This window comes from Podarcis vaucheri (genome assembly GCF_965113315.1).
Source record: "Podarcis vaucheri genome assembly, chromosome: 12".
NCBI lineage: Eukaryota > Metazoa > Chordata > Lepidosauria > Squamata > Lacertidae > Podarcis > Podarcis vaucheri.
Window position 1 is genome coordinate 5,396,445 of NC_138750.1, and position 15,727 is coordinate 5,412,171.

A 15,727-nucleotide genomic window follows, 5' to 3' on the forward strand; every position below is an offset into this window, starting at 1 on the left:
TTCCTTGTCTTATCCATTCCTGGCAACCTACCATGGGGGGTTGGATCCTCTGACGCCTGACATTTACTAACCTTTATGCCATTCCATAAGTGCACTTCTCAGCTCATGAACAAAAGTATTTTATATCCCAATTTCTTATTTCTTACGCAGGGTCCAGGCAATTGTCTGAAGTGTGCCCATGTAAAAGATGGTCCTCATTGCGTTAAGTCATGCCCGGCTGGAATTTTGGGTGAAAATGATACCATTGTCTGGAAATATGCAGATGAAAATTCAGTGTGTCAACTATGTCATCCAAACTGTGTTCGCGGGTGAGTAGAAACACTTTATTTTAAAGCAAATTGAAGTGATAAGCATTTTAATTTGTGAATCTTAACTGTGTAAACAAAAATACTAGAAAATTAACTTACAAGCATGAAAGCAAGATACAATCAAAACTAAACAGAACTGCTACATTCTAAAGATTTGGAAGTGATTTTGGTGTTTTAGGTTTTAAAAAATTGATTTAATACATGGGGGCATATCAAATCTTTAAAAAGATTAGTAGTTGAAAGTGGAACTGCTGAAGCTGTTGTGTCTGGTATACAGAAAAATATGTAATGTTGTCATGTTGAAATCCAATTATTTTAACTGATGTCATTAAGGTTCAACTTGCATATTTCCGCCCATGAGCCAAGTTTCAGCTTGGGGGATGAGACTATAATCAAGATATGAAGGGAAAGGTTAAAAAAAACAAAACACCTTTCCCAGTGCCATAGCCTTGTTTGATTTGGGTCCCACCCTGAGTGCTCCTTGGAAGGACAGATCCTGAAGCTGAGACTCCAATACTTTGGCCACCTCATGAGAAGAGAAGACTCCCTGGAAAAGACCCCGATGTTGGGAAAGATGGAGGGCACAAGGAGAAGGGGACGACAGAGGATGAGATGGTGGGACAGTGTTCTTGAAGCTACCAGCATGAGTTTGACCAAACTGCGGGAGGCAGTGGAAGACAGGAGTGCCTGGCGTGCTCTGGTCCATGGGGTCACGAAGAGTCGGACACGACTAAACGACTAAACAACAACTTACAGCTTGTTAACACTTCTAAAAGACTGAGACATTATAATGGTTCACACCTAGTTTTATGTGGGCAGCCCCAAAGAAGACCCAGTTTTAAGAACTTCTTGGATTAGAACCGTACTGACACCTGGTGGATAATTAATATATTGTGTTTAGGGACTTCCTTATGGTACAACAGGATTCTCTAAACCAGGGGTCAGCAAACTTTTTCAGCAGGGGGCCAGTCCACTGTCCCTCAGACCTTGTGGGGGGCCAGACTATATGGGAGGGGAGAGAACGAATTCCTATGCCCCACAACCCAGAGATGCATTTTAAATAAAAGGACACATTCTACTCATGTAAAAACATGCTTATTCCCGGACCGTCCGCAGGCCAGATTTAGAAGGCGATTGGGCCGGATGCAGCCCCCACGCCTTAGTTTGCCTACCCATGGCATAAACAGATCTTTAAAAGGGATACGTGCACTCAGTGCTTTTTTGGTTGAAAAATAAATGCGGTGCCAATACCCATGTAATGATAGAAGTGCTGTGGGTGCCAGCACAAAATGGCTGCCATGAGCAACAAAAAAGGAGGTCTGGTACTCGGTACCTGTGAGTACTGCCACAAAAAAGTCCTGAGTGCACTGAAGCCACAGCCTCATGTAAGGGATATTCTATTTTGTTTTAGAGAATATATATGCAGAAAACTTCTGTCAGTTTAAGTCTTGTGACTTCCACCTAAAGAACTGGAGGGCAGCTAAGAAAGACGCAGCCGGCGTGCACCTTCCCCTGCAACCCAGAGCTGCTCTTCCGCTGCTTGCAGAGAGGGCGCCGTGGGCTGTGGCCTCCTTCTCACAGCAGCCTCCTCCCATTGGGGCAGCTGAGAAGGAGGGAACAGGCTTGCACCCTGGCTCCTGCAAGCAGCGTCATAGCGCTGGGTTCACAGGGGCCAGGGCGCAGGCCTGTTGCATCCATCTCAGCTGCCCCCCAATTGTAGAGTGCCATGAGAAGGATGCAGCAGCCCATAGTGTCCTCCCAGTGAACTCAGCGCTGCTCACAAAAGCAGTACTGGGCTTGCGGGTCAGGGTGCAGGCCTGCCTTCTCACAGCACCCTGTGAGTCCCACTTTGTTTTTGCAAGTCTTGCAAAGTGGTGCTGGGCTTGCCATGAGCGTGTCCTGCTTTGCAGACATGGGTAGGGGTTGCTCTTGTTGCTTACCCCGGTCATGCCTCGCCCCCATGGTGTGCCCTGCATGTGCGCCTTCCCTGCGCCTAGGCCAGTAAGACTCCATCACTGCATCTGTGCACATATTCCCAGCAGTACAGCATTACCAAAATCAACATTTTTCTTCAGTGAAAATAATACACAATGTCACTTTTAGGTGCTATCTGTGCAGGAGTGAATTTTCTGCAAGGAGCTCTTGTGTGACCCAGCTACTGATTGGGCCTGATCACAAGGACTGCAAAATGGGTGGCCTGCTAGGAATGGGTGCTGATTCCATGGGGAAGTTCTGTGGATTTGGTCCCACATGGGTGGGTCATGTAATGGTTATTACTGCTCTCTGAGAGGCTTTCACAGAAAAATGACTCTCTCAGATGGCAAAGATAACATTTTAAAGGGGCCCCACTTTTACCTTACAAGTTCAGAGTCTATCACACATGATAAAGCAAGAGACAGTCTGATTTAATGAGTTTATATTCTAAAGTTGAATTACTGTATTGCTGGTCCCAGGAGTGACTCCTGTTGAATGGGAATAGGAAGGTGTTCAAACTTTTGGGTCATGGAAGGCCAGAGTGAAATAACAGATTCCATCTTACTGATGAAAGTGTGATTAGCAGATTGCAGAAATACCCAAACCTGCCATACTTCTGTTTGGTTCTAAAACCTACACAGGAACATAGAATAGCCTCCTGGATCAGGCCAATGGCTCATCTAGTCCAGCGTCCTGTTCCCGCACTGGCCAGCCAGATGCCTGGGGGAAGGTAAAGGTAAAGGGACCCCTGACCATTAGGTCCAGTCGTGACAGACTCTGGGGTTGCGGCGCTCATCTCGCTTTACTGGCCGAGGGAGCCGTCGTACAGCTTCCGGGTCATGTGGCCAGCACAACTAAGCCGCTTCTGGCAAACCAGAGCAGTGCACGGAAACGCCGTTTACCTTCCGCCGGAGTGATACCTATTTATCTACTTGCACTTCATGCTTTTGAACTGCTAGGTTGGCAGGAGCAGGGACCGAGCAACGGGAGCTCACCCCGTCACGGGGATTCAAACCGCTGACCTTCTGATCGGCAAGTCCTAGCCTCTGTGGTTTAACCCACAGCGCCACCTGCGTCCCTGCCTGTGGGAAACCTGCAAGCTAAACCTGGACACAAGAGCATCTCTCCCCTCCTGGGGTTTCCAGCAGCTGGTATTTGGAAGCCTTGCTGCCTCCAAGTGTGGGGGCAGAGCAGAGCCCTCCTGGCTGGTAGCCACTGACAGCCTTCTCTTTCATGAATTTCTTCTTCCACAATGCGGTGGCGGCTGTTGTCTTCCAGTATCAAATGTCCACAGGTTAACTGGTTAGCCATTTGCCTTGGCACCCTAGCTGGAGTGTGTGCTGGTGCTTCTTCCACCTCTCCCTCGTGGTGAGGACACAAGACTCCCTCCAGTTCCATTGCTGGCTTCTTCTGGCTCTTCTAGGCACATCAAAGTTGGTACAACAGTAATAGGCGGGTAATAGGTCTATATTATCAGGAAGACAGTGGGATCAGATTGCCCACAAGGGTGTGAGGAGTGTAGTCTTGTTAACTGAGGTTGCATAACCACCATACATTTAAAACACACGCAAACAAATCCTGGGAACTGTAGTTTACCAGAGAATTGTTTTTTCTTGCTAAATTCTTGTATCAAAGTTTTTACATTAAGTATCCTGTGAGAGGCCATAAATCTAAGCAACCTGGCTGTAGATTAACTTGGAAATAGTGGGCTCAGGAAAAACATTGTTTGACTTGTTTTGGAAAATTGGCCCAAACTTACTGTATCTGTACCAAGTGAATTAAAATGTTTGTATGTGCAGATGAAAACCCGTGTTCATGATGACAGTGGATGCACTGCGTAGTTTCAAGGATTTTTATGCTGGCCTCACTTTTACAGCAAATGAGGAGAGCAAAAGGGATGTATTTCAAAGTTTCAAAGATTCAGTTTAATATTTAGCATTTCTTATCTTAGTTTCTGAATGAGCACTATAAATCTGTTCAAGAATGTTAAGAGGAGATATTTCTGGTTCTTTAAAATATGCACAACTTCTGTGGACTGTTGTCACAAATTCCCACATGTGATATATAGATTAAAGTAGAAGCTAATTTATATAAACAGCTTCTAAATCTTGAGAAACTCTGGTATACCCACACCTCTGCTAGCCATGAAACAGAACTGCATTAGCCTTTTGTGGGCAAATCCATGTTTTTTGCTCCTCCATTATAAAATCACCTTGCACGTCATAAGTCAAGTCATTAAGATTAAAGATTTTCCCTTAAACAAAAAATTATTCTGTTACACAGGGTGCACTGAATAGCCTGAGGGCTGGAATTGAGAGATATCTCTTTGTGTTAGTTCTGTCCCCAGATATTTTAAACCAATAACTTTTCTACCAGCAAGAATGTTAAAAGTGAGCATTTTGTCCACTCACAGCAAAATTGCTGGTTCCTTTCATGTAGTCCAGCAAACAGTTGCTTCTTTGTGATAGGATGCTTTGTGTGGTCTTTTTGAAGTCTGAATAAGGCACTGCTTTTTAAGAGATTGAATTTGTACTTTGAGAGGGGGGCGGGAATTGGAGGTTCTGTGCACCGTTTGAATAATGGACTTGAAAAATGTTCTGGCAGGCTCTCTTCCCAGTATGCTTAAAACACTGAGTTAGAAGCTGTTCCTTTAGTACAATGCTCCCTACTCTTTTAACAAATGCATCTGGTTCAAGGATCTTGACATTTTCCCAGGTCCTGTATTTCCTTAGCAAGCTTGTTGTCTTTATATATTTAAAAAATGTGTGCAGGGCAAAAAAATTGAAATGTCCACTGAAGAATCTAGCAGTAAACGTATTAATTCTGCTGCCTCTTCTCCATCTCTCTCTCTGTTTGTGTGTGTGATTTTTTTACAGGTGCAAAGGACCAGGGCTTGAAGGTTGTCCTAATGGGTAACTATTGCTAATTATTGCTAATTAATTACATGTCTATACTGAACATAACCTGTATACACACACCCATATTTCATGGTTAAAATGTGTCTTGCTTATGGCTAAAATATAATATTGAAACACTAGAAATCTAATGACCCTCTGAATATACAACATAGATTTCCAATGTGTATATATTATAGTCCCTGGAAAGGTACAGTTTAAGCACAGCAAGTTAATATAATTTTGACTGTTCTGTAGTTTGCATTTTTTTTTTCTTATTCCTCTTCATATTTCTGTTTGTTAATCAAGGCTAATATGTAATAGTCAATTGATTTTTATGTTTTATGTAATAGTCAATTGATTTTTATGTTGACTTAGGCTGACAAAGCATACATGCTGGCTGTCACAGCTCTGCATTATTGTTTAGTATTAAATTTAAATACTACCCTTCATCACAAACATTTACAACATAAGAACAAGATTAAAACACAAGTAAATCATTAAAACACCCCCCCCAAATAAAGAATCCCCCACCACATTACAAGGCTGTAGAATATTAATCTGTCCAACACTTGGTTGAAGAGAAACGTTTTCACTTGGTGCATATAGATATATGATGAAGGCAGCAGTTGAGCTGCCCTGGAGCAGAACTAGAAGAACGATCTGGTTTTATTTTGTCCCCCTTCATTTAAAATCAACGTTCTCAGCTTGGGATACTCAGTAGATAGTGAGTTGGCTTCCTCACCCTCCTATGAGATTAAAGATAATTTCTTCTGTTTTTGCCTTCTAGTTCTAAGATCCCCTCCATTGCAGCTGGAGTTGTTGGAGGCATCCTCTGCTTTGTCGTTATTGCATTGGGCATTGGCCTTTACCTTCGTAGGCGTCGCATTGTTAGAAAACGGACTTTGCGCAGATTGCTGCAAGAAAGAGAGGTAGGTGCAGCACATTGTTTTGTAATGTACTGCCCAAAACTGACACAAACAATGTATGCCAGGGTCTTGGAGTCTTTTGCAAATTATCAGTGCAAATAAGCAATTATTTCCTATTCATTGCATGGAATCCAGGTGTCTTCCCTCAAAGAAGCACATCGGGGGTGGGGGGAGATAACACTCTTTTAGCAGGACTCAAACAATCGTCTCTTCTTCCTAGGTAAATATGACTCTACACACGCTAGTCAAGGCCCTTGTGCAATCAGTCACGGCCATGATATTATGCCATACTGTGACCCTGTTGTCCATGTTAATTCTGGACAGAACCTAGCTCATGTTCTAGCAAAACACATTGGAGCCTCCATTTCTCCATGACACTGAGATTTCATACCTGACCTTGAGACTGTAATGATGGATTTGCTTACCTTGAGCTTTAAAAAAAAGGCACGCAATCTTGTGAGTTCCTTGCCTTGTACTACATTATGTTAGTCAGGAAAATCAGGTGAAATGTAAGTTTGTCACCTGTTTTGCTTTTCTCAAAAAAAAAAAAAAGAGGTAATCCTATCTGGGTTTTGTTTTTAATATAAAAAGTAGGAAGCCTGACACTTTAAACCATATTCTTTTGGTATTTGACAGCTTGTTGAACCCCTGACTCCCAGTGGGGAGGCACCAAACCAGGCACTGCTAAGGATTCTAAAGGAAACCGAATTTAAAAAAATCAAAGTTCTTGGCTCTGGAGCTTTTGGTACCGTCTTTAAGGTAAGGTCAGAAAAGGATTGAATGGTTCAGATTAATCAGTGTTCTCTCATTGTATGTTGGTAAAACATTTGCTTGTTTGGCTCAGGAGTAACGCTTCTTCATTGCACTTGCCCTTCCCGTAGTATAGCATTAAACTTTCACTGTCATAAAATATATATTTTTAAGCCAGAAACTGAAAATAGGATTAGGAACAATCTTTAAACTTTTGTTTAAAAGCTAATTTTGGTTACTAGTAATTGTGGTTACACCAGTGGTACAGATTCAATTCTGCACCTAGTTAACATTAACTAAAAAGGCCTTCTCGGTAGTGGCACCCGCCCTGTGGAATGCCCTTCCACCAGATGTCAAAGAGAACAACAACTACCAGACTTTTAGAAGACATCTGAAGGCAGCCCTGTTTAGGGAAGTTTTTAATGTTTGATGCATTACTGTATTTTTATATTTTGTTGGAAGCCGCCCAGAGTGGCTAGGGAAGCCCAGCCAGATGGGTGGGGTATAAATAAATTATTATTATTATTATTATTATTATTATTATTATTATTATTATTATTATTATTGAGGGGGAGGAGCCTGAAAGCCCATATTACATTCCCCGTTCCCTAGCCAGAAGATGGGGCCGTTTTATATCAGATCTGGGCCATTGCTGCTGCCACTTCTCACTTTTGAGCAAGATGTTAATTAAAGCCTTTGCAAAAATCTCTACAAAAAGAGGAAGTTTTGAGCAATTTTTTAAGGATATTTGCCAAAATCTACACTTCTGACAGATATTCCCAGACATTTCAGCGATTAGTGATTTCTGCCCAGATGCTGTTTACGAGGGCCGGATCCTAGCTATGTCTATGAAATTCCAGCCCTAAATCAAACTAGTGCATTATTCAGACCCCAGTCAGAGCATGAGAGGGTTGTGGTCTTTTCCTGCTGTATGATTCTATGATCATTTCTAGAAATTTTGTGGTATGTACTTAACCCTGAAGGGTTACCTAGCTCATTGCTGGCTTCTGCGCTCACATCCCTGTTGAAGTCTCCATATACTTTTCATGCAAACTTTTGCTCTTTAGCTCTATGCTAAATTTAACCTTTTTATTTTACAGGGGCTTTGGATTCCAGAAGGTGAGAGAGTTAAAATTCCTGTAGCAATTAAGGAATTGAGAGAGGCCACATCACCTAAAGCCAACAAAGAAATTCTTGACGTGAGTCCCCCCCCACACACACTTTTGAAGCATTGAAATATTGGTTACTGCGATTTTATAGCATGAAGACAAATATAAATTTATGTTCATCCTTAATTGGGTTTGGAGGGGAGACACTTTACATTTTCCATCAACTGCTTTTAGGAAGTAATTCTAAAGTAAGGTTGCCATATTTCAAAAAGTTTTTGGGCTAAAGTTGTTGAGCTTCCAACATGGCTGTGGGGGCCATCGCCCTGGGTGCAGTTTTGGGGGGGGGTGCATCAAGGCCTCGCCGTGAGCAGCTGTGTCCTCTCAGTGCTCTCCAGATTTTATATTTGGTGTTGGGTTCTTTTTTAAAAAAATGTAAGTCGGTTTGAATAATAATAATAATTTTTATTTGTATCCCGCCCCCCTGCCGGAGCTGGGCTCAGAGCGGCTAACATCATGAGACAAATCAAATGGAGTAATCCACAAATAAATACAATAAATAATACAAACATAGATAAAACACACAGTGCTTATTTTGCTGTTGCTTCTGAAGTCCCACCTGCATGGGTCACTCTAGGAGCATTTCTGGAATGTTCTAATCCAACTAAGAAGTCCCCTTTCTGTGTTGTGTTCTAGCATGCAGCAATCCTGTTGGGCAGTGGGGATAACACCCTTCCTCGCATTTTTCTTTTCCACTGTTACATAAACCAGCAGGATCTTCCATTAGTTCTGCTGCTTCCGAACTTCTCTGCAAGCATTAAAATCCAGTTCATTCTCCACCCACAGCTCGTAATGACTTTATTAGGATAAGAGCTAATTCAGGAGATTTACCATCAAATACCACACATACTTGCAGCAGGTCATGGCGTACCTCAGAGATTTCCAAGATAAAGTAAGATAAACAAGAGCTTTGCTGTAATTTCTCAAAGCATTTTAAAGAACAGATGACTGCACAATGGCTTCATTATTCTTTCTTTGAGGGCTGGCATCTGTTTCACTTGGCGGTATCAAATTTAATAGGCTCTGTCAAATTCTGGAACAGCTCCATATTCTGTGTGGCCAACATATACACACATCCCATACAATTAAATTCCCAGTTTAGTAGACTGCAGGTCAACTTTTGCAGGAGGGTGAGTTGGACTTTAGCACTGTTTGGGGAATATTGACTTAACTAAAAAATTAATACAGCATGTATCTGACATAACAGGAAGCAGAGGAAGAAGCAAATTTGGTTCACCATTCTGATTCAGCTACAGTAAATGGCAGTATCACAAGTCTTTAAACTTTCCTCGAAATAACTTTTTACAAAGTTTTGTTAATATAAATATGTGTTACACAAGCACGCACACACACACACACTACATTTTACACACATATCTACACCAATGTTTATATTCCCAGTCCCCAGAACTCAGGGTGTAGTGTGTACCATCAAGGAAGGAAGGAATTAAATAACAGCAACCACATAGGAAAAGTTGGAGCTGCAGCAGATACTACGATTGCCAAGAGAAGCTTCTGAAAACTGACTCCACATAGTGAATAATCTCTGCCACTTGCAGAGGATGAGTGCTGGATTAAACCCTGTGGAGCCCCCCCCCCGGGGCAGTCAAAATCTCAGGGGGGTGCCTTGTGCACACACTGTAGTGGAATAACACTGAACTAAGAAAGCTTGAGTATTATTTTGATTTTGTTGTTGGGCTCCTAAAAGGTGTAGGGCCCATAGGCTGGTGCCTACTCTGCCTATTTGGTAATCCAGCACTGCAGAGAATGATTATCCAATGTTGGTTAAGCTCAGTGCTTTTTTTCCTAAAAAAATGTTTAGGGAAACTACTACTACTACTACTACTAATAATAATAATAATAATAATAATAATTTATTCTTTATACCCTGCCCATCGGGCTGGGTTTTCCCAGCCACTTTGGGCGGCTTCCAACAAAATATTAAAAATACAATAAAACATCAGATATTAAAAACTTTCCTAAACTCCCATTTTCCTACTCATATTGAAATACTGCCCTTCAATGAGGCCAAACTTAGATTCACAAAATGTCTAGTGGTATGTGTACTCCTGCTTCCCCCCAGAAAAAAGCACTGATTAAGCTTAAATCCATTGGTTTCATTGGATCTACTCTGCATATGACTTGGACTAGCTCACCATGTTCCACGATGGGGAACCTCAGTCTCAGGGCGGCAGGAAGCAGTTAGAAACCTCTGACTTTTGGATGGCTGGAATGTATCCTGCTGAGTTAGATCAGTTGCTCTGACCACTTTTTCTCCTGGCCCTGACACCACTGGCATGTGGCACCCAGAAGGTTCCCCAATAAAAAATGTGACCCTCGGGCCCAAAAAGGGTCTTCTCCACCCCTCTGTCCGCAGGAAGCGTTTAACTCTGAAATGTAGGGCTTTCCACTTGCACTTCGTATTTATGCAGCAGTTCTACCGCCTCATTCTTTATAACAATCTTTATATTTATTAAAATGTAGAGTCATGTACAAAGCGTGATGAACACAGCCTAATTACTTAACAATATCATTTCATGAGCTTCTTTTCCCTCCTCTTTTCCCTGATCAGGAAGCCTATGTCATGGCGAGTGTTGACAACCCCCATGTCTGCCGTTTGCTGGGAATCTGCCTGACCTCCACCGTTCAGCTCATCACGCAGCTTATGCCATATGGCTGCCTTCTTGACTACGTTCGAGAGCACAAGGATAACATTGGATCCCAGCACCTTCTCAACTGGTGTGTGCAGATTGCAAAGGTAAGTAAACTAAGGAATTAAGTTCAACTAGCTGCTCAACTAGCTGATACTATCCAATTTAAAGAGCTAGCTGAAGCAGACAGAAGGGAATGATTACATCCACCAGGAATTCTGGATTTTTGGGAAGCTGTTTTTGAAAACTCAGCTGAATTTTAAAACTATCTAGCACACAACATGGATTGGTGCTGCATATTATTTTTCAAAGTTAAAACACACACTGGGTAAGTAGTGTTAGTCTTGAAGCCAAATCTGCTTGTCTAGAAATCGTAGCAAATCCATCACACGGGCAGGAAACCAGATCCCAAAGGTGCTCTTCCACAGAGTTCATTCCTTTATTTCTTCCTATGGCTTTGAAATAACATTTTCTGAAGGACGTTATCTTTAATTATCTGAAGCATAGTATTTTTCTCAGCGCAAATGTGTCTCAAGAGGCAGTTCATAACCTTCCTAATAAAAAAGGGAGGGGATTTTGAAGTGGAATATCAGAGTACTATGAGAGATGCAGTTACTATCAATAAATCTAGAAACTAGTATATAATCAAATTATGCTGTAAATCACCTCTTTTTCTAGGATTGGATCAAATAGAATATTACCTAATACATGGCTTTCCAGTTATATTATAGCATAATACAGGCATATACTCAATTGTGGAAGGAATAGCTGATTTAATAAACTGGAACTATTTAAGTCCTTGACTGAGGTTACTCTTGATAGGATTTTGTTGGGGTTGTTGATTTGATTTGATTGAGAGTAACAGCTCATTAAACAGCTACATTTATTTCATGAAAACGGCTTTTCTTGTGGCCTTCTGCCAGTTTGCTAGGGTAAGTTGTTTGGCAACATTGGGAGGCCTTAGCACATTGTGGGAGTTCATCTGAAAATGTTTAGTAGATACTATGATGTTGGTCCAAGGTTAATGGAGAAAGGATGGGGGTGGACACTTGGGAGAAAAACATTTTCCTATTACTGTGTTATCGTCACATTTCTGTTTGGGGATTTCACCCTCCCCCCAAGCATTAATGGGCTTTTTCTCTGTTGACCTCTTTCAAAAATGAGTTGATTGTAGTTCTTTCAAAGGCTCCATTTTCACAAGCATATAAGAATGCCAGTGTTTCATAATGTGTAAAGGTTCTGGTTACAGTTATTAACAGTCATGTACCAACAATGACAACTACAAAACAAGGGAAGTATTTGTTATTACTATAGAATATCACAAATATAGTTTATTACTTTAGCATGAAAACATAAATTCTGCTATTTGTTAATGGTGTAGAGAATAGAGGATTTCTGCCTTCACAGTTTTTAGCCCAAAGATGCAGCATTTTCCACCATCCATGTGACAAATAAAATTTGCTCCTGCTGCTGCTCTGAATCCCTCTGTTTCCTCTGTGAAGTTCTGAATTGAAAGAGGCTGTATATAGAGATCCTTTGGATTAATATGGTGACACATATTTGTGATGTTATGACCATTTAAGATGAGTTGATATCTTAGTTGACTTGTTGAAAGCAGTGATTTGAATGTATCTGCGTAGATTTCAGCACATGGAGAAACATTCCTATGATTCCTTTCCCATACATCCAACATTTAATACTATGTATATTTACCGATCTACACTCAAATCTCAGTTGTCGAACCTAATCTGTTCCAGAAACCTGTTCAGCTTCTGAAATGTTTGACAACTGAGTCTGGTCACCAGGGAAGATAGAGCAGCTTTGCCCAGGCGTCATTGGACTGCACATCTTTGGCCAGTGACCATAGAGGTGTTGTAGGCTATGTAGTCCCAAAACATGAGAATCCAGAGTTAGGAACTGCTGTAAAACACAAGATCCAAAGTTGACACCTAAACCTGGCAGTGGACTCTTACCTTCCTAGGTATTGGAAGGATCTTTGTGACAATATATACTTAGGCAGTATAAGCCTAAAAACATCTAATCACTTCTCTACCTTTGCAACCATTTCCCACAATGGTGAAATCTTGTTGGAACTGGCCATTTATTGTATGGAGCGATATAGTCCTTTAATATTCTACGTAGCATGGCTATTAGTGTGGGGCGATAAAAAAAGATTTTTACAACTCTTTATTGTATGCAGGGAATGAATTACCTGGAGGAACGTCGTTTGGTACACCGTGATTTAGCTGCCCGGAATGTCCTGGTTAAGACTCCTCAGCATGTGAGGATCACAGACTTTGGACTGGCCAAACTGCTTGGTGCAGAAGAAAAGGAATACCATGCAGAAGGGGGGAAAGTAAGAAAGATGATGATGATTTTTAAAAAAAATCATTCCTCTTGGTTTGTTTGATAGAATTCTGGTGCATTTCTGCCTCAAGAGTTTTTGAATCACTCCCATACAGTCCCTGAAGAAACCTCTTGCCCACATAAGAAAACAAAGAGCCTGATCCAGCGACCAGGCCCGTCTAGTCCAGCATCCTGTTCCCACAGTGGCCAGCCTGATACAGGAGCTGAGCACCAGAGGCCTCTCCCCTCCTGCCTCTTCCAGCAACTGGGATTCAGAAGCATCCCTGCCATTGTGGCAAGTAGCCATTGATAGCCGTATCCTCCATTAATTTGTCCAGTTTTCTTTGAGAGCCATCTAAGCGGGTGGCTATCACTGCCTCCTGAGCTGAACTACATCCTGAATTAGTAATTACTTTGTTTTATCTGTCCTGATTCTTCCAACATTCATCTTCATTGAATGTCCATAAATTCTAGTGTTATAGGAGAAAGCAAAAAAAAACCCTCCACTTTCTTCAAGCCAAGCATAGCTTTATAAACTTACAGCATGTCACCTCTTACTCAGCTGTTCTCTAAACTAAAAAGTCTCAGAAGTTGCAACCATTTCTCAAAGGGGAATTGCTTCAGCCCCTTGATCGTGTTGTTTCCCCTTTTCTGAACATTTTCCTAATATGCAATACCTTAGATGACAAAAACGCATTGAAATTTAAACTGATAAACAAAGCACTGGCATTACTATGTTACCTATCTGTGCTAGCAGCCATCTGTTAAACTCTGCTCAATAGAAGCAGCTATGCATGGTAATAATATGTGTTATAAATGGAAAGTGTTTTATCGGTGGCAAACTTCTAGTTTACATATTCTGAACAACAGTTTTATGCAACATAAATATTATTACTGGGCCCAAATTGCATTCTGTTCTTCTGTTTAATTGGCTGTCTTCTTACATCCATTTTTTTCAAAATAACTCATCCTTGCGCTCATCCCAATTGTTTCTCAGTGCTTACTATTTAGCATTCAGATTTAGCAATTACATTGCTATCTTCCCAGGTTCCTATTAAATGGATGGCGCTGGAGTCTATTCTGCATCGCATTTACACCCACCAAAGTGATGTTTGGAGTTATGGTAAGTCTGAAAAAAGTGCTATGCTGATTCTTGATAGGCAGCTGAGCAGATTTTATGATCTTCTGAAAGAGCTCATTTCCCCACATGATGTTTATAAGAATATATTTAATAGGAAAAGTTATTGAACATTATGATTATAAACGCACAAAACATTTCACTAATATGTATGTGAGGAAAGGGAATAAGGGATTTTTCTCAGGTGTTTATCATAATTTTACACTTCAGTTCCTAAACAATTTCTTAAAAGAAGTGTAGATTAGTGCAGGTTAAGGCTTTGTTCCTCTGAGGCAGTAAAGTTGTGTCTGGGCTGTACCACTTCAGACTACAGGTGGGGGGGGGGCTCAGATGATGGATTGCACCTCCCATACAAAAAAACCTTCAGATCACTTGTATAGGTATCTAATGTATCGACAACAATGCCGGGATAGGACCCCTTTGAAAACACCTAGCTTCTGATATGGAGATAACTAGCACATGCACCATTTTGATGAGACAGCAGGCAGGCAGGCAGAGTCCAGAAAGGCTCCCTCACAGAGAGAATCATTCGCCACCCCCTGGAGCCCATTACCCAGCGCTTCCCTGGCTCGCTTTTATGAGCCAGGATGGGCAAGGATCAAGGAGACAGGTGGTTGGTTTCACTCATCCAAGCAGCCTGGCCATGTGGAAGCAACAGGTTGAAATTGATTCCATGCAACTTGACTAGACAGATCTCTGGCACTCTCCCACTCTCCCTACCACAGTGGAGTCTACTTCTTTTCGAATTTAATACAGTGGTACCTCGGCTTAAGTACTTAATTCGTTCCAGAGGTGTGTTCTTAACCTGAAACTGTTCTTAACCTGAAGCACCACTTTAGCTAATGGGGCCTCCCGCTGCTGCTGCGCCACCGGAGCATAATTTCTGTTCTCATCCTGAAGCAAAGTTCTTAACCCAAGGTACTATTTCTGGGTTAGCGGAGTCTGTAACCTGAAGCGTATGTAACTCAAGGTACCACTGTACATTTTATCTGCAAAATCATTGCAGGTCCTTATCAGGCCCCAGTGGTGAAGGTTGTTGCGTTAGATGACAAACCACCTGAAAGAGTCTCCTGGAACTGTTTTCCACAGATGCAATAGTGGAGAAGGTTCTCTTCACCTTCACTTGGTAGACTGAGCACATTGAGCACTAACCTATGTTCAGTCTGATTTGGAATGAATTCTTCGCCCCTGGTGCTGTAACAATCTCAGCGATTGTTTCATTGCCCTCAGCTCCAGGAAAAACCACAGAACCATCTGAGCTCCATGCAATCGATGAGGGTGCTTTGGAACCAGACATTTGATAGCCCTGGTTAACTCCGCCTTCCAGCAGGCCACCAGGAAATCAGCTGAAAGGGCATCAACCTGGGCTAATAACATCCCCTACCATTCTCTGGAAGCTATTTGGATCCACTAAGTGTTGGGGGCAGACCATTCAAATTGGTCCTACCTCCATGCAGAGAGTAAAGGTTGTGGAGAAGTCTAGTTGCATCAGGAAGTGATCTAATCGTGGCACTTCTTTTGTTCCACTGGAACTTCATGTCAGATAACCAACATCCATAGAAGTAAACACC

General features: G+C 41.8%; 1 protein-coding gene across 2 annotated transcripts in view; it reads left to right on the forward strand.

The window, feature by feature from the left end:
* EGFR (epidermal growth factor receptor) overlaps window positions 1-15,727 on the forward strand; it is a 147,964-nt gene that overhangs the window by 122,751 nt on the left and 9,486 nt on the right. For both annotated transcript variants that reach the window (XM_082192750.1, XM_082192751.1), the window contains exons 15-22: window positions 151-308; window positions 5,159-5,194; window positions 5,967-6,108; window positions 6,742-6,864; window positions 7,956-8,054; window positions 10,594-10,779; window positions 12,873-13,028; window positions 14,066-14,141. In XM_082192750.1, coding sequence (XP_082048876.1) covers window positions 151-308; window positions 5,159-5,194; window positions 5,967-6,108; window positions 6,742-6,864; window positions 7,956-8,054; window positions 10,594-10,779; window positions 12,873-13,028; window positions 14,066-14,141 — 976 coding nt within the window. The remainder of the gene's footprint in view (window positions 1-150; window positions 309-5,158; window positions 5,195-5,966; window positions 6,109-6,741; window positions 6,865-7,955; window positions 8,055-10,593; window positions 10,780-12,872; window positions 13,029-14,065; window positions 14,142-15,727) is intronic.